General features: G+C 37.3%; 2 protein-coding genes across 3 annotated transcripts; one reads left to right on the top strand and one right to left on the bottom strand.

The window, feature by feature from the left end:
- Positions 1 to 403: 403 nt before the first annotated feature.
- Positions 404 to 10052, bottom strand: LOC123757854 (PITH domain-containing protein GA19395). 2 transcript variants are annotated; one of them, XM_045741734.2, is made up of 6 exons: positions 9901 to 10052; positions 8228 to 8448; positions 6987 to 7030; positions 5389 to 5466; positions 3394 to 3498; positions 404 to 1172 (listed from the first exon to the last, which is right to left on the bottom strand). In XM_045741734.2, exons 2-6 carry the CDS (start codon positions 8435 to 8437, stop codon positions 962 to 964), a joined length of 648 nt encoding a protein of 215 aa, XP_045597690.1. In that variant the 5' UTR covers positions 8438 to 8448; positions 9901 to 10052; the 3' UTR covers positions 404 to 961. The 2 variants fall into 2 exon arrangements, with proteins under 2 accessions (XP_045597690.1, XP_069194749.1); XM_069338648.1 differs by having other exon boundaries at positions 9806 to 9923.
- Positions 10053 to 16325: 6273 nt separating this feature from the next.
- On the top strand, positions 16326 to 20793 carry Rpp30 (ribonuclease P protein subunit Rpp30). Its single transcript, XM_045741732.2, has 4 exons — positions 16326 to 16887; positions 17765 to 17976; positions 19273 to 19389; positions 19982 to 20793. The coding sequence occupies exons 1-4, from the start codon at positions 16728 to 16730 to the stop codon at positions 20345 to 20347; spliced, it is 855 nt and encodes a 284-aa protein (XP_045597688.1). The 5' UTR covers positions 16326 to 16727; the 3' UTR covers positions 20348 to 20793.
- Positions 20794 to 23637: the final 2844 nt, after the last annotated feature.

The raw sequence follows: 23637 nt of genomic DNA, 5'->3' as shown, positions 1-23637 counted from the left end.
TAATTTATTAATGATAAAGATTCATGACTGTTGAAAACCAAATAAGGAAAGTATGACATTAGATAATTCTTTTATATTATTCTTCGGATGTTAAGTGCACTGTTTTGATATATAGCTCATGGGAGTAAAAAGAGAAGGTGAGAAAGCAAGATGTTAGAGTGGAGAAAAGCAGTTTAGGGATGGCCAAAACATGCACTTGCTCCCAGTTCAATGATAAAAATAAGAGGTGCATTAGATAGTACATGAGTAAACACTACATGAAGCCAAGTTAGTAAAACACAGTATTACTAGTGCAGCAACTGAGCAAACTAACTGAATAAAGATCATCTATATCTCTCTCAAGGAAACCCCCAGTTGACTTCAATGTCTTAAGAGCACAGTAAAAGGGATATGAAAAAAATAGTTTCATTAATGAAATTTTATTGATATATGCATCTAATTTTTTATGTTTTTCCTGCAAGTTATGTTGAAGTTGTGCAACCCACTACTGATACAGCAGAAGCAAATTTATTTTGATACCAAAAATATTTGATACTTATTACATATAAAAAATTAAACTACATTTTACCAAAATTATAACACCAACACCAGGCTTAAGCCTACACCCAACTTACATTTAACATGCAGATACTCATGTATACCTGTACACAGTTTCACGTACCGAGACACATGAGAACATCAAAATTACTTTACTTAACTTTTGGTAAATATCCCTTAATGGTTTTGTAATACTAAAAATTAAATCTGTTTAAAGTCACAAGGGTCAAAATCTGCAGGCTCAATTAAAATATACATTTAAATGCTAAATTTTTTATAATTATAACAAAAGTTGCACAACTTCTATGATTTATTTAGGGCATAGATTTTTTATAACATTTTTTCAATCAACAATCACAGCTAAGCCTTACTTAATATGATTACCAATATATTATATATGTTGTCCATGTGGCAATGGTCGACCTCACATGATTGTCTTACCAACACTATCAAGCACTTTACTTTTGTGATCTGACATTTGTGGAGTAGTCTCATAGCTACAAATAGTAACACCATGTCTATGTGCTTTAGTATATTCTCCTCTGAAACCTATGTATGAAACTTTAGTAGTTTCCTCACCGAAGTTGCTGGGAAAATGGATGCTGAGATGGGTAACAGAAGAAAATGCTACCACTCTGCAACCAAAAGAAAAACTCTTATAAGAAATTATTAAATGTGGAAGATCAGATAAATCTAATCAGAAGGCTATGTAAAAATTATTATTGTTAGTGAACTATGAATTCTGTAGCTGTTTATTGTAAGCTAAGATAGGCTAATGCATTGAGGTGTGCTTGTGCACTGTCAACACGCAAGAGAAGGGAGCAGAAGCCACCCCTCCTACCTGTTGGTGGCACACAAGAGCCATTTCACAAAGTCAAGGCACCACTCAATGAGGGGTGAGAATTTTGTAGGTGGTATTCATATCTCGAATAACCCTTTTGTCTTCAAGTGACAAGGTTTAATTCGAGCAGCCGTTCCACGTAACTCATACCTCCCAGCTCTGGGACTATTCTAGTGGCATACCTAAACTTTGTCTTGCACGTGACTAGATATGGACTCCATGAAGAAGCTGCATACTCCAGGATTGGCCTGACATATGCAGTATACAAAGTTCTGAATGATTCCTTACACAACTGTCCATGCTAAATTAGGTTGATTTCCTTGTGTGCATAAAAATATAAAAAAAAATTTCTTTCTATATTCCAAAACATGGTTTTCTAATCCTTTTTGTTTGGCTATAGTGAGGTGAAGAAATGTTGAATCTTTTACAAAATGATGCCATTTTGTAAAAGATTTTGAAATAGATTTCTCCTAACTAATGTCTTCCAGGTCCATAAAAACCCTTGAAATTTTGCATGTCATCAAGGGTTCCTAACATGAGTCAGTCAATGAATATGCAGCTGACATGGTACTTCTGTTAACTAAGGCTTTCAGGATTTGTTCCAGTATGACAAACTGAGACATCTCTGGTGTCAAATTATGTCCACATAAAATCTTCAGAACTTTTGAATGTGATCTGTTTTAATTGTCTGTGGCAGGTGACTGGCACACCAGTCTCTATCACTTGAGACATCTTAAGGACTAAATGAGCAACAGATTTTAAAGTCACAAGGGAAGAGGGCTCAAGCAGGATCAAGGTCCATACACTACACTGGTCACACATTCAAGGGTGAAAGCATTCCCACATCCAAGACGAGGAATGCTGGAGGTAGTATGTCTGGTCATCATGTCAAATAACAGTGCCACATCTCAGCAGACTGCACACAACAAAATCAGACTCCATGCTAGATGCCAACTCCATACTGATCAAACTAGCTGAGTTACCAGACAGGAGTCAGAAAACATAGAAAATAGATCAACTACACCCCAAAAAGGCAGCCCAGTTGCAAAAGTAGTATACTCAACATACACTCACTAAGACTTGTCCCCACAAGGACAGAAAGAGACAAGGGGAAAGTATAGTTTATATAAAGGAAACAAGCAGAAGTGACTTTTCTCCTTCAAATGAAACTCAGATCAAGATAAAATCCTTAGATGCCAACCAAGCTAACCAACCAATATTTAGCCAGAAACATGGAAATGACTGGGCTCCACACCACGAAGCAAGCACAAACATGGAACCCTCACCCCCCCCCCCCCCCCCTTCCCTGCATAGCCAGAAGTCTCCAGGAAAAGTCAATGAACTAACTGCATAGAGCTGGAAGCAAAAGGATAGACTATTAGGCAACAAGTAAGCTCTGGATCACTGTAGTGGTGACTTGTGTTGCCACCTGGAGCCAGTTAATGTAGAGACTAGTTTACTTAATCAGTGGCTAAAAAGAGTGGTATTTGGTTTTCTAAGGAACTCCATTCATTACCTAAAGGGTGTGTAGTGTGTTTTTATATTTGTTCTTTTGTCTTACAGTGAAAGATCACTTGATTGACATTTTTATTTCCCCTTCCCTACGATATGACAAAACCATTTGCAAAGTCACTTGGTACAGAGCGGAGACAAGTTGACCCTAGCTTGACAGCAAATTGTCCTGGGTGGATCATACAGGCTCGAGGAGCATCCAAAAAACCCCTAGGCTCAGAAATAACCATAAACAGTGATTGTATACTATGACACTAATGAACAGATGCATTGTGCTAATCTATGAACAAGCTTATCTTAACTTACAAGTGGATACACCTTTGATGAATTTATAAATTCCATCAACTTTCTAACTGCACATGAACACAAGAGAAACGTTTTGGAAAAAAAAACACATGAAAATCCAGCCTGAGGCTACCAATATTTCAGGACAAAACTGCACTGATTATCAAGAGATATAGTACAGTATTTTCCAATGCTTTAACTGTAAAGTACATACTTACTTGGTAGTGTATTCTAAAGTTCCAGAAGGATCAGGTTGTAACTCAAATTCTTGATCTGCAGCACTGTTCACATCATCAAATGTCATGTGTGCTCTGTTCTTGAATCTGAAACAAACTCTTAAGTTATATGACATTTACTAATAACATTCTAACTACTTACAAAACATTAATCACTTTAAAACAATAAAGTAGCCCCATCTGTTTTTCCCTCACTTTAATGTGCTTGCAGGGTTAAGCTTCCCAGTAAGTAGTTACTTATTCTAATGTTTCTCCCCTCCCTCCCTGGTTCTTTTCATATTTCCTTTTAAAAGTGCTTTTTCATTTGACTACAATATCTTCCACTAAGCATGTGACTTGTGCTGAAGAAGTTATTCCTAACATCTCTGTGTGCCTCTCAAGTTTTCTCATTTTGGGTATCGTCTCTATATAAACTCTGCCAATCTCTTAATATTTTGATTGTCATCTTCTCCCTATTTATTCTTACCTTCAATGTAATGAAGTTTCATTCACTCAGCCTTTCAATGTAACATAGTCTTCCTTACCCTTACTCCCAATACCAACCTTATCAAAGACAGTTCCTGTTGACTTTTTCTAGTTCTAATTTTTTTTTCAAATTGAGAGTTTATGTTAAGCAGCTAATAGTCACAACTTGATAAGCACCAAATATGAAGTGGTTTTACCTAACCAGATGTGCAAGAACCTGGGGGAGGGGGGGAGAGGGGCAATCAAATCAAGACACTGCTCATTAGTCTGAGACAAATGAGGCACTCAATAACTGTTGAATCCCCCATCCACCACCACCAGGTGGCAGTGCTGTACCTACAGTGACAAGGTCCCCTGCCTCATGCTTCATGTTAGACTATATTCACCTCTAAAGTACAACAACAACAACAACAAAAAAGGGGGAATGGGAGCAACCAAGAGCCTTGCTCAGAAAAAACAATGGATCAAGAGACCAAGTGGATTCCTACAGCAAATAGGAGGGTTGGAAATGAATAATTCGTGAAAGCTTAGTTTTATGAAAAGGAGGCCAAGAAAATTCAGGTGCAGAGGCTCTGTAAGAGACATAGAATAAAAGGCTATAGTGTTAGGCATAAGCTTCCTAGTGATAACAAAAGCAAGGAAAAAAAACAGAAGAATGAAATGAAATAATTACATGAACATAAGAATACTGTATAAGAAAGTGCAGAAGTCCTATTAGCCCATGTAATGGAGCACCTGTTTATACTCCATATAATGAATCTCTTCAAGGCCCATCTGCACACATAAAAACTAAGGTTTTGCATAAGAATCCATGCCACTTGATCTCCTTTTGAAGGCAACTAAATATCTGCCCTTAAAATTTAACTCCACAGCCAAAGATCGGTAGAGAGCCTATGGCTGGGAACCAGGACTGAACCAGCCTCAAGAGGAGTGAACAATATCCCACAGCCAGAAAGCTCTTGAAATTAGACAAAATGCTGCTTGGCTGTCACTGTGATGCAGAGTATGGGATGAACCTTCTAAAAGGTCATTCAGTGCTAGATTGAGTATTGTCTAGTACCTCCCTTGCACAAGTATAATCCAGTAAGGACATCGGCAAACATCCCTGTTGTGTAGTGCAGAACACACCTATGCTGACTGGTAATGATGTAATCCAGAGGGTCAGCAGGACCTTAACTAAGGGAGCTGCAGTTTCCTCCTCAGAGGCACTTCACTTGTACAAAATCTGATTTTTCAGATCAATGTATTTTAGAGTGCTATATGTACAGTCTGTTTCATTCTGGATTAAATAAAACAAGTCCTACTAAAAAAAAGATGTCATATATACAAGAACTGAATGTTAAAAATGAAAACATGTTATACAGTGTATACGAGTCTTCCTAAGATGATGAAAAGAGTACAAGTCAAAAGTTCTAAAGTATAAGATAAATATAGAATAACACATCTTCACATGTATAGAACAACACATATGTATAATAGAACAAAAACAAACAGTATTATACATTTTCTTACAGTCTCATCTTGTTTGGATGATATCCATTTTCACCGCCAACTACAATGATTCCTTTCAGTTTAACATTATCAGTGAATCTGAAAAGATAAAAAAAAGACTATTTAACCCCTGGACTGCACACCTGTTTGTGGCAAAAACTTCATAGTGCAATTGTTAAGGACATATTTTTGTTGTTTTTTATAATTGTTCAGGTAAAGTTAATGTCAAAATGTTTCCAAACTCAACTATTTTCATTTCAAAACACAAAGACTGATGAAAGCATTAAAAAACATTAAGGTATAGCCTAATTAAAAAAATGCACAACTCTCAAAACGACATTTGTTGTTTGGTGCAGTGCAGTGGTTAAACAAGTCATTATTTATAGCATTTAAGAAATTATTGTTTACTTTCATTTTCTATATACTCTATGTATTGTAATTAAATTTAAATTCCTATAATAGATCTTCCTTCCCTAATTCATCTTTGTTAATTAATTACATAGGTTAATTTTAACACCAATAGTATTGATTTTTATATTGAATCTGACAAATATAGCAATAATAAAACACTATCTTGAAGGAACCCAACCAGTGAAAATAAAGTTGTCATTAAAAATACCCTCAAAAGGAAAAACTAAAGTACTGTATACTGACTAGAAGCAAATTAAAAATTATGATGAAATATTCCCTTTTACTGCATTCATCATTACTTTCTTACACACTTCACACAGTAACCAGAACACTGAATTTCAACTGCAGGTGGGCACAAGCATGACAGCTTACATCCAAGGCATGGTTACCTGGCTGCATTCATGATCAAATTGATTAAAATCCTAATCAAACTCTTATTTTCAAGTTACAAGCCAAGAGCTTTTCTCCACTAATCCAAGAACATGCAGTTGGCTCAAGCCCCCCTATACAAAATAATGATGTAGCTAACATTTCTGCACAAAAACCAGAGAGATTTTCCTGCGAGGGAATGACCATACTGTAATTGAAAAATCTTTCAATTCCCATTTCTAAACATACCTTTTTTTTAATACCTATTTTATTTCCACACTGCTTCACAAGACCCTTCCCTTGTTCACCCTTCCTCACCATTCCAAAAATTTAGCAATTTTCCTGATACTTCAGGAATGAAGCAAAATTAAGCCAAATACATTTTTAACAATCCTATAATCAATCACGCTCGACAAAATCTACCTCAAAACTATGAACCCAGTATGTCATGGTCAAAGCAGCTATACATTTAAACTTTCTTATAGAAAAAATCCGATCCATATAAAAATGACTACCGACTCAACACACACTAATGGAGAATAATAATACTGTATAATCAAAATGAGAAACAAATGCTTAAGACAAGATGAAACAAAGTCTGATGTGTATTCCACGAAAGCGAAGCTGACAGACAGATGTAAGCATTAAAATAAAAATAAGTAAAATGTTTATTCATGTATAAGTACATACATACAAGACAAGTTACAAACAGAATGTTGGATTTCTAGATAGAGCTAGTACTATGCCTAAAGTCACTAATACGTAGAGCATTTCAGGCAAAATTACAATTTAAGTAGATATAATATAGAATTCTCATCATCTCCTTAACTTGAACTTACGGTATATTAAAGAGAAGCTCTTCATCTGCATCACTCTCTACAAACTGCAAAAAATCAAAACAAAAATTTATCAAATTTAAACTCAATTTTTTTTACATATCTAGAAAAGTATCCATTTCCCTAGATAAAAATAAAAAACTCTTAATAGACATACAACATATATTTGGTATATTAACAAATGTAATTAAACATAAATGCTTTCATAGTATAACAACTGTATATCCAAAATAAAAAGTTGAAATAAGGAACAGTGAAGATGGATTAAAGAAAATAAATGCTTACAGAAAAATGAATAGTACTGTATATTCATACAGTATATATTGCTACCTATACATATTTTCTCACAACTTGTAAATTTTCTTCAAAATAAATTGAGTGCAATTTACACCAGTACTTTTGAGCTTAGTTCATTTATTATGCACCTCCTTCAAAGTGAATCCCATCATAGCTAAACAGTCTACTTGGACATCTGAATATTTTGCTCAACCACACTGTTTTTGAGCTATGTCCTGCAGCAAGACACTTCATTTTTCGAAAACACTGCTGTGGCGTCTGACTTCAGCATAACTCCATGTGCATGACACAGCCTAGACCAATGTAGCTGTACAGAAGAACCCTCAGTGAGCAAAGCAAATGTGTCATGAGTAGTTAAAGAAAGCTTTATCCAAATATTTGGATAAAGCAACATCCTGCAGCAATATGATTTTAGTACTGAAGATCAGAGTGAAAAAAGTCACTAATATTTCATGTTCACAAAATTCTAGAGATAATTTTTAGGGTCTTAGCAAGGGTTCTGTAGTACAATGGTCACCACAGTCAATTCATAGCTCAAAGGTTCCAAGTTCGGTTTTCACACAGGACAATATTTGGGCACATTTCTTTTCATTCGATGCCTCTGTTCACCTAGCAGTTGAAATAGCCCCCCCCCCTAGGAGTCGGGCCACTGTTGTGAACTACATTCTGGAAAAGGTCAACCATGAAAAGGAGGCTGAAAAAGATATATCTTTTCACTAAATTGAAAACATCTGTAATAAAATGATTGGGTGTTTAAAGTGTTTTGTACCACCTCTAATAGTGTTCTTGCTCAATTTTGAAAGCATTTAACGGAAATACTTAGCTCATCGATAATATTAACCAGATAAATTATTATTAACCCTGTAAAGCACCTGCAGGCTTTTCCAATGTTAAGAATATAGGTAATAAAATAATTTCAGTACTTCTTTAATTATTAATGTACTCACCTTTTCTCTGGAAAGTCTATCTTCCCATGGTTTAAATACAGTTTTTCCTGATCCCTCAACTGCTTCATTTAAACACTCTACATTATTGACATCGATGCGCGTGTAGAGGCTATATGCTACCCCTAACTCAGCAGGAGTGTGCTCATGACCGTCACCACATGACCCGTGCCCGTGGTGATCATGGCCATGGCCGCCTCCACACCCCGACATGGTGCCTCAGCCTGTAATACAGCAATGCATTTACACACACTCATGTTAATAAGCTTGACCTGCAATGCCAGTCTGAAACAAAGTCTATAACTTAGGTTATTTGTACATCATAAAAGCTTACTGCACACACACACATCATTAGTAGTCAGGTCCTGACAGCAAATTTTTATTGAAATTTCAATTTACTACTGTAATTAAAAAGATGTAAATATGAATGTATTTTTAACAGCACAACTGTGAACAGAGATAATCTCAATATCCAATCAAAGATTACATAATAAGCCAAAATTATAATAGAGTACTGTAATTTTGTATTCTGACTTTTAGTACACTGATTTTTTTTGTTTTTTTTACATAAATAGCCTACTTATTTTGTGAACTATATGCATACACAAAACTATTAACACATTTTTAAAACTAGCCTAACAAAACCTAAGCAACTATGTTATAATAGTACATTTACAATATTGTAATAATATAATACTTTCTTTATGGTAAAAGTACATTCATACAAAATGAGTTACAAGAGGAATGTTGGATTTCTAGATAGAGCTAGTAGATACTATGCCTAAAGCCACTAATATGCACAGCGTTTCTGGGAAGAGTATCACAAAAAATGTCACTTGAAGCTCAATTTGTTGTCTATGTATATGCCAAGTAATTCATTTCTGCTCCATTCTCAACTGTTTTTGTTAAGAACAGACTGTTTTTGCTCCATTTTGATTACTGTTTATTCTAGGATATATTCAATTAATTTATTTACTTCCAAATTATATGTAATTTTTTTTTCAATTTTAAGAGAGAGATTGTTAAGTTACAAGTGTATTTTTTTAGTTAATGTTTACTGTACAGTATATGTTAGGATAACTGAGTTAGTACTGTATTGGAGAAAAAAAAAGTTGTGTGGCATTCGGAAGATTATCGATGTATGCTAGAGGGGTACAGTAATTACAGTACCAACTGGTAATTACAGCAGTTGGTACTGTAATCACAACACCAACATTTTGTACGTTGCTAGTTTAATAACCATCATTATTAAATTTGTATACATATTTTAAAATACACCAATATACAATATGCATCCCAAATTTTTAAAATATGTACTAATTGTGTTTCTCATGTACTGAATTTCATATCCATGGGACCAGTCTTGTGTACAAAACTCTGTGATGAGAGCAGTCTTTACACAACCAGAAGGTCTAGGGTTCGAGTCTTGAGCAGGACGAGATGATTGGGCATATTTCCTTTCACCTGATGCCTCTGTCCAACCAGCAGTCAGCCAAACTGTTGTGGATTGCACCCTGGGGTAAGGTGGTCCGGGGAGAACAACATTGGGGAAACTCTATGTAATTACTCTTATAACGCAACTTTTCAACAAGAATATTCTATTGGTGATGTAGAAAAGTGCTGCTGGTACCAGCATACGAGACCCTTCTGGATGTCATGCTGACGAGTGGACTTACTGGAGGTGTTTTATGGAGACGACAGACACACACACCTGCTCCAACACCTGCCCCAACACCTGCCTCACTCCACCCAACCTCCTCTCGCCTTCTTATATACACTTTACATATACTTTTTTTACATTTTTATTTTTTATTTGTGAATCAATGCAAAGTAATAAAATCTAACGTAATATAACATAATCCTGCATACCTAACGATATAATAATATCGTTTCAATATTGAGAAAACTAGGTATATGGAGCGGTAGTTGTATATGTGTTACACTACAGGTCCCTGAGCGGGGGGGGGGACTGGTCAAGTCGTATACTGCAATTTCGGATACCGGGCTAGAAACAACTTCGTTCACTGAGAAGTTTGTACATACAAACCATTCCGTTCGTATATGCGCTGGTTTGTGTTCGCTGTTGTTCTCGTCTGAATAAATACATGGCACTTGTTCATATAATTAGCGCTTCCATTATTAGAATTATTTATCCATTATTAGAATAACAAGGTGCAAACCATATCCCCTTACAGTTGAAATCTATTTATTTATATACAAGAAGGTACATTGGGTTGCGAGAGTACATAACATTTATTAAGAGGTACATTGTAGCAAGATTTGAGATTAAAGGATTTAAGACTAACACGTTTAGAAACAAGGCGCCCCCGAAGGAGGCTATTATTTGTTATGCATCCCATACTCAACCAGTAAGTAGTGGAGCAAAACATAGATTACATGGTCATAAAGTCTTAATCAGACCAATTCAATTCAATTTCTTTCTTTATTATGCACCCCATACCCATCCCGTGGGCGGTGGTGTAAAGGATTACAGAGGCACATAATCGGTTCAGGAACTGAACCTTCTAGTTCGTTTAGCTAAGCAAATATCAATTTGTGACGCTAGTTACAAAATTATTAATATTATATATACATGTACACACTCTCATACATACATGTACATATATATATATATATATATATATATATATATATATATATATATATATATATATATATATATATATATATATATATATATATATACGTATACATATATACATATCTAATCACCTACACAAATACACACATCAATAATCTTTGTGTCACAAGTGATCAACAAGAGGCTCACAACAGTCACTATACAAGGCACTTTACATCTATGGTGAGTCACACAGTTACTAGTCTTGCTGCACACCCACCCAACTGGGCGGCAGCTTTACAGTCATGTGCTCCACACCCACCCAACTGGGCGGCAGCTTTACAGTCATGTACTCCACACCCACTCAACTGGGCGGCAGCTTTACAGTCATGTGCAGCATTACCTACAGTAAGCAAATTTTGGATACTTCGCTAAGATTTCGAGCAGCACATCATTATGAATGAAGTACTTACACATTTCTTGGACACTATTGATGGTGTTATCTCTAAATTCCGCGATTTTTCACATTCCATTATATAATGACGCAAAGGATGCGAATAGTTCTGCTGACAGAGTTTACATTTAGTCAAATCTACATCAGCAGATGTTACAAACTCCCAGAGGTACTTGTAGCCGAGCCTAAGCCTAGCAGTGGTAACATCTAGAAGTCTACTAACATTATTGGATGACCCATAGACGTGCGGTTCTTCCTGCATAATAGAATGATGATAGATGGAGTAACTGGTTTGAATTTCACTTTGCCTCAAGTCTCCGAAATTTAGTTGATGTTCCTGGGATATTGCTGCCCTCAGGCTGCTCAAAGGCAGTCCAAGTTTGTAATCAATTCCCTCTTTACGAGCAAAAGTCTTGGGCAACTCATCAGTTCTCAGTGGCTATTTTTACATTATCATTTACAACTAACTTAAGTTAAGTAACAACCAGTAAACAGACTGCTGTTTTCTAATTCTAGTTCAGGCACTTCCTGGGATAAAACGCGAACATTCCTTGAGGAACTGTGAGATGCTTATCTGTTTTTCCTCGTAACGGTCCCAAAGCTTCCACAAATGTTCCTGTTTCTCTTTATTGCCCTTGCGGCGACTGGACTTTAGCTTTTGATCAGAAACCAGTTGGTATTGCAAGGTTACCAGGGACGCCTCACGGTATAGTAAGGGGATTAAAATATATAAAGCCAAGTTGTCCCTCACTGCCCTTAGATTCAGACGCTAGTGCCATCCTTCTACGTCATTGTTGGTCCTCACCAGTCGTCTAAATGCACACCAGTTCCCCAATTCCCACACACTGTTGCACAGCCACATATTTTTTTATGTAATGAGTTAATTGTGTCGTTAAGGGTGAACTGCTAGCCGACTTTTCTAATTCAGCAAACGCCTTACAATTATGTAGTACATACGTACCACATAAGTACGTGTGTGTTACACACGTACACACACACACACACAACTTGTCAAGCACAAGACGAAGCTTGAAAAAGTTTAGTGGTATGCCAATAGGCTAGTCCCAGGACTAAGAGGCATGAGTTACGAGGACAGGCTGCGAGAAATGCACCTCATGACACTGGAAGACAGAAGAGTAAGGGGAGACATGATCACTACCTACAAAATTCTCAGAGCAATTGATAGGGTACATAAAGATAAACTGTTTAACACGGGTGGTAGGCGAACAAGGGGACACAGGTGGAAACTTAGTACCCAAATGAGCCACTGGGATGTTAGAAAGAACTTTTTCAGTGTCAGAGTAGTTAATAGATGGAATGCATTAGGCAGTGATGTGGTGGAGGCTGACTCCATACACAGTTTCAAATGCAGATATGATAGAGCCCAGTAGGCTCAGGAATCTGTACATCAGTTGATTGCCAGTTGAGAGGTGGGACCAAAGAGCCAGAGCTCAACCCCCCGCAACCACAACTAGGTGAGTATACACACAAACACACACACACACATACACAAACATACACACACTAATGCCTCTATTCACCTTGCAGTAAATAGAAACCTGAAAGTCAGGAAGCTGCTAAAGGCTGCATCTTGGGGATGTGTGTGTGTGTGTGCTAGATAAAAATATATGTTGTTTAGATATGATGGAGGAAAAGAGGCCGAGAGTCGGTACATTAGACAACCGACGCTTAGAAAGGCGGGGTCCAAGAGCTAACAGCTAAATCTTGGAAATAATAAATTAAAATATTTAATACACCCACATACATGTTTCACATTATTTTGGCTGAGGGCACACTGAGGGCTGATGGCCCCGTCGACGGGCAGGAAGTCGGTGGTTGATCAAAGGCCTCCCACATCCTCCACATACCTGAGGATTATTCTGGCTTAATTTTAAACGGAAGTAATGTCTTGGCATTTACGGCTTCAGCGGGTGGGTGGGTCCGTGGGTTTATTACACTATGAGTGAAAACAATCGCCTATTCTCTATTTTATATTGCCGCTTGCAGAGCTAGAAGCTGTTGCCTCTTGTGTGCGTTGCACAAGGGGATTAATATCTGGATTAATATCTTTCAATATTTCCAGTATTTTTTAAGGTAACGCTTAAATACCGAAGATACTGCTATTGGACACCGCTTAATTGACAATGTCTCAACAACGCAGGCTAAAGATGTGCGTGGCTCCTGCTATTGCAATGCTGCTCATTTGTTTTTCAATGATGGGCCTTAGTTGCCCCCTCTCTAACTTACCGTTCTAAATACCCCTTCTCCATCTTCCGCAAACATTTCCCCTCATACATCTCCCCCCTTTCCTCCTGTCCCCCCTGTCCATCTTTGTCCCCTGTCCCGCACTTTGTCCCCTTGCCCACATTTTCTGTCCTCTGTCCCAGATCCCTTTCCCCCTCTCTGGCCCCCTCTGTCCCCCCTTTCCATCTCTCTGTCCCCCCTTTCCATCTCTCTGTCCCCCTGTCCCTCTCTATCCCATTGTCCCTCTCTCTGTCCCCCCTGTCTCTCTCTGTCCCCCTGTTCTTCTCTGTCCTCCTGTTCCTCTCTCTGTCCCCCTGTCACTCTCTGTCCCCCTGTTTTTTTATGTCCCCCTGTCCATCTCTCTGTCCCCTGTACCTCTCTGTCCCCCTGCCCACTCTTTCTGTCCGCTGTCCATCATCTGTCCCTCTCCCTTTCCTCCAGTCTCCCTATCCATCTCTGTCCCCTTGTCCCTGTCTCTCTTCCCCTGTCCCTATCTCTGCCCCCTGTCCCTCTCTCTGTCCCTCTGTTCCTGTCCTTCTCTGTCCCCCTGCCCACTCTTTCTATCCCCTGTCTCTCCTCTGTCCCCTCTCTCTTGGTCTCCTGCCCCCCTCTCCTCCCTCTGTCCCCCGGTCCCCCTCTCTGACCCTGTCCCTCTGTCTCTGTCCCTGTGTTCCTGTCCCTCTGTCTCTGTCCATGTCTCCCTCTCTGTCCCTGTCTCCCTCCCTGTCCCACTGCTTCCCCTCTGTTCCCCCGTCCCTCCTCTGGCCCTGTCCGTCTGTCCCTGTCCCTCTGTCTCTGCCTCTCCTCGTTTTTGACATTCTCTGTGTCAGCCTATCTCTCTGTCTCTTTCCTCGCTCTATCTCTGTCATTCTCTCACTGACTTTGCATATCCTTATCTATACGTCTCTGTGTCTAACATTCTCTCCCTGACTCTGTCTATATCTATTTCTCTGTCTCGATCTTCATCTCTTTCTCTCTCTCTCTCTCCTCTCTCTCTCTCCCCTTCTCTCTCTCTCCTCTCTCTCTCTCTCTCTCTCTCTCTCTCTCTCTCTCTCTCTCTCTCTCTCTCTCTCTCTCTCTCTCTCTCTCTCTCTCTCTCTCCTTACATACATACATACATACTTATTATATATATATATAATTATATATATATATATATATATATATATATATATATATATATATATATATATATATATATATATATATATATATACATATATATATATATATGTATTTATATATACATATATATATACATATATATATATATATATATATATATATATATATATATATATATATATATATATGTATTTATATATACATATATATATATATATATATATATATATATATATATATATATATATATATATATATATATATTTCATTGAATATGACCGCATATTCTGTATTTATTATTTTCTGGTTTAGGGCTTCTATCCCTCTAACTATTTTCTTAGCATCAGGGCTTAATTGAAATAGGAGTTCTCCAAAACTCATTTTCGTACTTTTAAGGTGAAGAAAAGAAGTGATTTACTATAGAGTGTATTACACTTATTTGTATAATTTGCACGACGTTTCGAACCTCCATGGTTCATTCTCAAGTGAACAGATCTTACAATACTAGTTGATTTTATACCCGCATTAGGTCAGGTGATAATACAATGAAGGTGAAAACATGGGGGGATACATAAGGGATAAACATAGGGGCTGCAGAAGGCTTATTGGCCCATACGAGGCATCTCCTATCTAAACACAAAGATTAATCCAGTGTAATTGGCCTGTTATGTTGGACATTGTCTTCTGTGTTGGCATCGATATGTTCTTGTCTTGTCCTTACAGAAAATAATAAATACAGAATATGCGGTCATATTCAATGAAACATGTTTGAAAGAAAACCTGCTGCCAGTATACACCAATATATATATATATATATATATATATATATATATATATATATATATATATATATATATATATATATATATATATATATATATGTATGTATGTATGAGTGTGTGTGTACATGTGTATACATTAATAATTTTGTAACTAGCGTCAAACATTGTTATTTGCTTAGCTAAACGAACTAGAGGGTTCAGTTCCTGAACCGATTATGTGCCTCTGTAATCCTTTACACCACGGCCCACGGGATGGGTATGGGGTGCATAATAAAGAAAGAAATAGAAGAAATTGAAATTGCATAATACGGTTATTGACATTCAATAATAGTACGATAAAGCAATGAGGACCAAATGGGAGACCAGTTATCAGATGAATATTACAGACTCAAGGGTAGCCTTCTCTTCTTGTATATAAATGAAAAAATAAATTCGTTTGTTTAATTCTAATGCTTGTAGGCGAGAACAGTTGTGAACGCCAGCTAGCGCACAAGTACATGAGCGCCCAAAATACTTTTACACAAAAGACATGTACAGACAGGCGTGTGGCTTCTGACTTCTTTTTTATTGATTAATATTAAATATTAGGCGCTTACCTATAATAGTTATCATTTTATACAAGTATAACTCTCACATAATAAATATAAAAGGAGTTTATCTAAAACTGACAGAAGTGTTGTGTTTTGTGCGTTGTATCGTGTTTGTGGGCATTCGGGTGTGTTGTGTTTACGCTGGCGGGTGGCGTCCTTACCAACTCCGGATTATGTCTATTACATCACTAAACTTCATTTAATAACTATATGCCTGTTAAATAGAAGATTTTAATTGTTAATAGCATTATATTGTCGTTTTAATGTGGAACACGTACACATATGCGAAACATCGAAAGCTGGTGTCCGAAGTGGTAAAAATATTAGTGTGCGATGTTGTCAATGTACGGAGTGTCTTGTATCCGAGCGGGGTGTTGTTGTTGTTGTGGTGCCGCGCCGCCCTCAGGCACACTCTCTACACCCTGCTGCATCACCCATCCCTCCAGCCTCGTCGCCCCTCAACCAACAACACTCTCTACACCCCTCAAGCGCCAAGTACCAGCCCTGTAGTACAAACCCTAAAGTACCAGCCCTCCAGTACGAACCCTAAGGTACCAGCCCTCAAGTACGAACCCTAAGGTACCAGCCCTCGAGTACGAACCCTAAGGTACCAGCCCTCAATTACGAACCCTAAGGTACCAGCCCTCAAGTACGAACCCTAAGGTACCAGCCCTCAAGTACGAACCCTAAGGTACCAGCCCTCAAGCACACTGTACCTGTAGTAAAGATGAAGCTTGCACGTGGATTCTGCGACTTAAATATTTGTGCAACCGATACAGATCTCAAACAGACTGTACTTAAAGCATTAAGTATGGGCTACCAAACTGTTGCTATCAACAGAGAAGTAACAGATGAATCTACTTCAGACAAGAAGAAACGAAAAAAAGGTAAAAATTGTCACCTTAATAACAATTCATTGTCGGGGGACAGGCAGCCAGTTTATACATATAATACATGTTGGGCTTATATCGAGGCTCCGCCCTTTCCCCCAAGGTCGAATTACTGACCCCGCCCAGGATGCTACCCCGCAGTAAGCTGACTAACTCGTGGGTACCTATTTATGGACAGGGGTATTAGGTGATAGGAAATGCACCTAACCATTTCTGTCCCGCCCAGGATTTGAACCCAGATTTGTCAATTGTGAGAGAACAAACCTGACTACTATCTGGACTCAAGTTAAATTGTTAAGTTTTAATTATTAAGTTAAATTGAAGTTCTTATTATCCATCCTGTAATCATCTTGTGGGTGGTTTAATGGTTAGCATATCAAAGTTCCATAGACTGTGGCAAAAGGGTTAGGTTAAATGTTCTTTTCCCCCCCTGATTTTGGATGATTACTGATCCCCTAAGCTCCCCTCACTGAGAGTCAGATTCTCTTCCCTGGCACCTAGTAGGCAAGGGTCCTGGTGCATCTCCCTAAGACTTAGCTGGACTAGTACTGTCCATGGCTAGGGGAGCTTCTGGGTCCCCCACCAGCAAATGGTTTCATTACATTCAATGTTTAATTTCTTCATTTATTAAAAAGGCATTTTTGACACTAGTGTCTGGAGAAGCTAACTGGAATAAACTTTCCACCAATAGCGATTGTGCCATTTGACCTGTGTGTTGCTGACCTAAATGGACAAATTTCATTTGTCCTTTGAGAGCTTTGCTTGGAATTTGATCCTTTTAGGGTAAGCTTCACTGCACTGTGTGATGCATGTAGGTGGAATACACTCATAGTAATGTAAATCAGGTTGGTTTATTTTTTACTCTTAATTGCAGGTGAATTCCCAGTGGTTCCATCGCCACCCAAATTTGAATTGTCAAAAGAGGATCTTCGTCAGCACAATATTACCAGAGAGCCAGTCATACTAACTCGTATCACAGTCACATACTCAGATCCTGGATCTGCATTTCTCTCAAAGTTTCGAGAAGTCATTAAGCAATATGATATAATTGCCTTCACTCCCACTACTGAAGGAGCTCTCAAACAAGTAAGACATCATTCTGTTCTGTTCTACTGTCATTTTAATTTGCTATCTATTCTTTAATATTACCAAAATATACAGTACTGTACAGTGCAATTCCTGTTCAGTACTTAGGTTTACCATTACTGGAATTAAACTTCTGTTTTCAGTGGATTTAAACAAGTATACTTTTAATGATTTTAAGAATATAATTATCTGAAGTAAAATTAAAGACATGGAAATACTATTCTACAGTATTCATAAATTATACTTGGAGCTTTTATTCTCAGTTTAAGATGTTCTTGATGCTGTACAAGATTTATACAATACAATATACAGTATATCTTTTTAAGCAATCGGGCTACAAAGCACCACTGGATTTGACCAAAAAGTTGATGGGTAATTACCTAAGTGTAGTTACAGGATGAGAGCTATGCTCGTGGTGTCCCGTTTCCCCAGCACTCTCGTATAATGCTTTGAAATTACTGACGGTTTTGGCCTCCACCACCCTTTCACAATAACCGTCTACCACTCTGTTTACAAAAGTGAATTTTCTTATATTTCTCCGGCAGCTTTGTTTTGTTAGTTTAAATCTATGACCTCTTGTTCTCAAAGTTCCAGGTCTCGGGAATTCTTCCCTATCAATTTGATCGATTCCTGTTACTATTTTGTACGTAGTGATTATATTGCCTCTGTTTTTTTTCTTCTATCTAATAGTTTTTTTATATTTAATGCCTCTAACCTCTCCTCGTAGCTCTTGTCCTTCAGTTCTTGGAGCCACTTATGTCTTTGCACCTTTTCCAGTTTGTTGATGTGCTTCTTAAGACATGGGCACCATACAACTGCATATTCCAGCTTTGATCTAACAAAAGTCGTGAACAATTCCTTTAGTATTTCTCCATCCATGTATTTAAAAGCAATTCTGAAGTTAGAAAGTGTAGCATAGGCTCCTCACACAATGTTCTTATGTCCCCATTATAATCTCAATAGGTGACTACATAGACTTGCCCTTGACTAGTAATATGTAACTTCCCGCGGTAGGTTACGCGTGACTTGCCCACGGTCGGCCCGTGGTCGGTTAAGTGTGACTTGCCCACGGTCGGCCCGTGGTTGGTTAAGTGTGACTTGCCCACGGTCGGCCCGTGGTTGGTTAAGTGTGACTTGCCCACGGTCGGTTACGTATGACTTGCCTACAGTTGGTTTACACATGGGTGTGTGTGTATTTTGGTAGGGAGTATGTGTCTGCCAAGGATATGAAAGAGAAGACAAACTTGTTTTTGATAATTATAAATATTATTCATTTGCTTTTCTTACAATTTCCAGACTGTTTGTCAAACACTTGTGGATGTAGATATTATTTCACTAAACCCAGAAGACAGAAACACCCGCTTTGCTAGGAAATTATTACGTTTAGCAGTGGAGCGGGATATTTATTTTGAGGTAAGGACTTCTTTTGGCATTACAGTACAGTATATAGTAATTTTTCTTTTTCCAATGACTAGCGTACATAATTGTGTTACATGAATATTGTTCACTGTAATAATTGAGGTAAAATTATAAAACTAATAAGATTCATAATCCTGTACAGTTCTTTATAAGTAAGATTAAACCTAAATAAATTTGAGGGCAAGTTTTCTTGAACATTTTTTTTAGTAAGAAAATGTCGATGTATATAGTACAGTATTAAACTACTGTATTTATATTTAATACTTTATCTATAATCCCTAGCCATTTTAGTGAAGTATTGTTGACCTAAGATATCATGTTTGATTCACTTCCATCTTGTTTATAGAAAATAAATTATTTACAAGCAGATTTGTTCCCGTTTATGGATTGGAGACTAGGGGTGCCTTATTTACCATCATGCATTTGAGCTACTGTGGTGCTTACTTTTTTAGTAATAGCTCTGCTGTAGTTATACTGTACACAATGATATGGATGTATTTCAGAGGTTTTGTCAAGACTACTTACAGAGCATCTGCCAGTGGTAGATGCAAAGAAATTTGGTTCTCATTCTAATGTATTTTGACAGCTGAGCTATGGCCCTTGCATCACAAACTCTTGCAGTCGGCAACAAACTATCACCCTATCTCATCTGCTACATCAGTGCTCAAGATCAGCAAACATCATTGTTACAAGTCGAGCTAGGATTCCAAGCCACCTTCGGTACCCATATGATGTCATGAACCTAGGAAGATTCTTCGGATTGACAGAACCTGCTGCAAAAGAAGCCATAGTATCCCAGTCACACAATGTTGTGTATTGTGCTGCAGCCCGTCGGAAAGGGGCAGCAAAATGCGTTGCTCAGGTTACAGTTCTGGATGCACCTAACTTCAAATATGATGGATTAGACAATGCAAGAAAATACTTAAAGTTAGATACTGAGATAAATGATTAATTTTCCAGCTACTACTGAATGTTGAAAACAGTATTCATTATACATGTGGCAGCATAATTTTGTTAATTATTTTATAACTGGAAAGGTTTTGGCCTGTAGCAAAGTCGGATAACAAGTAATTGGTCGGTCCTGTGATCCCTGTGCAGGGAAGAGACATACCCATGTTGACCTAGCAAGCAGTAAATAGATACTTGGGAGTTAGTTGATTGGTAGATCACATCCAGGGAATGGTCATTTGTTGGCTACGAGGGAACCTTTTTAAACCTAGAAGGCTTCATGCCTCCATCACTGGCAAACCAACAAGACCATAGTATTATTTATCACTAAATAAATAACTTATTTATATAAATGTTCTCGTACTATATCTGGGCTTCTTTTTGATAATTCTTTATGCTCTTATTGTTACTTCATTCTTATTCTTGATTAATAAAACAATATTCCTTTGATTACTAGTATTTATTATACAAATCGCAATGCGACATTACAAAATATTAATTTATTTTTATTTTAATGAAATGAGGTAACCTACATCAGTACATGGTGGGGCAAAGAAATTTATTCACTTAAGTGAACATGTCATAAATGTCTGTAGCTACTTCAGCCTGAATGAGGTTATGGCACAATGACAATGGGAAAGGTAAAAAATTTTATTAAAAATAGTGGCTTTTTTTTTTTTTTTTTTTTACTGGTACATGTTCTGTTCCAGTCACCTTGCTTTCAGGCACTATTTATTGTCGTTCCTGGTCTTGATGCCAAAACATTGAATAAACTGAGGTCCTTGCTACTTTTTCTTTTACAATTTGTTTATTTTACTGTTTTAGAATATAAGTCACATCATAAACAAGATGCCGAAGGATTAAAAACCTAATGAATCTTAACTCGACTTAAGCCTTAGATAAGGCTTAGGATATATTACATCCTAGCCAAAGATGCTGTAGTTTTGATATCGGAAAAAAGCACAGCTTGTCTTGTGTACAATATATCCATAAGCCATTTTAGAGCAGTTTATCAATGACATTTTAATTTATTCAATTTAATTTGGTTTATTTAACTGGATCTTTTATACAATAGTATAGTCCTGAGAATTTCTCATATCTTGCATTTATATTTAAAACCCTCATTGTAAACAATTTCCTCTCAAGCAAATTTATAACGGTAGTTTTGCCAGGTCCACACCCACATCAGTGTTGCCTTCATTTATGACACCACTGCTAAAGCTGCTGGCTGGTAGTTTGCCCCCTTCTCTCAGAAATTATTTCCTTACTCAGATTTTTTACTCTCGTGACATAATGCCATTGGAGAGAAAGATGGCTAGCTAATCCAAATAAATTCAATACCATTATGTGTGATCTATCTCTATGCCTTCCTCTTTTCAAAATAGTAGGAAGCAACTGGCTTTATGGGTGTCCGTAGGTGAAACAATACAATTAAGTTCTTCCAGGGTATCTTGTGTAGCCAATGTTTTTTGATACGTTCTCCCACCTGTTTCTATGAAAGGCCGTGGGTGATAGGTCACATTTTATGCTACTGTACAGCAAAAAAACATAAATGGTCCCCAAGTTGTAGATCACTTAAGAATTCTGACTCAACCAGGATTTGAACCTGCATTATTGAGGCTTACCCCTAGTGTACACAATCCTTGAAGCAGCTATTGTATTGTGTACATCATTGTAAGCACTAGTAGTGCAGGTTCGAACCTTAGGTGGGTCAGAGTTCTTAAGTGATTTATGGCATTGTATATAATTTGTAGCGAGGAACGATGGCATACAAGTTGTACAGGGTATCAGGCAAAATGGCTTGAGTGTACCTGCAGGCTTAAATGTCTATAAAAATATCTTGACAGCATATTGATGCATGTTGAGTAGTTATATTGAATGATGAAAATGTTTGACACTAAGGGGGAGTAAAGCCTTCACTGTATTTTACATTTAACATGGAATTTGTTTATATAGGATACGTTACAAATATTTAACTTACAAAAGAGCCACTCTTGCATCAAAAGATTATAAGTATTTGTGGAATATATTATAGCAACTGTAGTTACATTGATTAAAATGCAACATAAGCATGAATGTGGACCATGGCTAATTTAGTGAAATATTCAAGAGCATACCAGTCAATTATACCTTATTACCTAGTTTGATACAAAGCATCATGACAGTGGCTAATGGTGAAATGTGAATTTGCTAGGTAGCCATAATCCAGTTTAAAGGGTAATTTAAGTTTATTTGCATCCCAGGAAGTATGCTGTACTGTATTAAGTTATGGGACTTTTGTGCATTCAGGTCTCAAATTGTGTACATAACATCCAAGATAACAGGTCTCAAAGATTACCCATAACACTTAAATATTTTACAGACAATTTGATTACCATATAAAGATTTAAAGGTTGTTATATGCACATTTAAGGTAAAAAAAAAAAAAAAAAAAAAAAAAAAGGTTTTTAGTGGCCGAGAATTTGACAATGTTTGCTTAGTTTGCACGTTCGACTGGTAAAACCATTTCCTCAATAGCAAATCGTTAGGCCAACATATAATTCAGAATACTGTAAATTCCAACCACGTTTTCTCGGTAAAAGAATATTGCTGCTATACTGATTTACCTACAGTTATGGTACTTTGAATGCATGTCAACTAAAATATTTATAATGCTATGATATTTTCAAGAGAAAAATTGAGTCACAGTATAAGCATTAATAATATTACAAATGCCACAAGACTTACATTAATTGTACATAGTAAAAAACCTATAGTAAAAGTACCCAGTCGCCGGTAGTAAACACCCCATGGAGCCTATGCACATCTAATACAATGAAAGCAGTGGAGATCCCACTACTGCATGAAGGAAACAGCCAAGCAAATGCAAAAATTATAGATTGCTATAATGAACACGAACAAAAAATCTTTTTTTTTGGGGGGGGGGGAATTTCCATAAATCAAAACGTGCATAATTAGGGCCAACATGGGTTTAGAACAGGTTCCTCCTGCCTCTCAACCATTACACCAGTACATATTATTGTTCGTTATAGAAGGGAAACGAAATGTTGCACGAATAGTGAGGGCATTGTCTCAAATGACCAGATAAGGTACACACTTTACTAGGTGTACCTAATCTATAATGTATGTGGTTTCCAGAATAATGTCTTGCCAAGCAGAGCATTCCCTTCCCTTAGTTCATAAGCCTTGCCTACTAGTTTTCCTGGAACACGACTAACCCGCCAATCATTCAACAACCGACTGGATGAAGTTTAACTTCAGCCAATCACTGCTGGATAGTGAAGTGAGACTTAC

Source organism: Procambarus clarkii, chromosome 40 (assembly GCF_040958095.1).
Source record: "Procambarus clarkii isolate CNS0578487 chromosome 40, FALCON_Pclarkii_2.0, whole genome shotgun sequence".
In the NCBI taxonomy this organism is placed as follows: domain Eukaryota; kingdom Metazoa; phylum Arthropoda; class Malacostraca; order Decapoda; family Cambaridae; genus Procambarus; species Procambarus clarkii.
The sequence above is the reverse complement of the archived record's forward strand: the minus strand, read 5'-3'. Positions and strand labels throughout refer to the sequence as shown.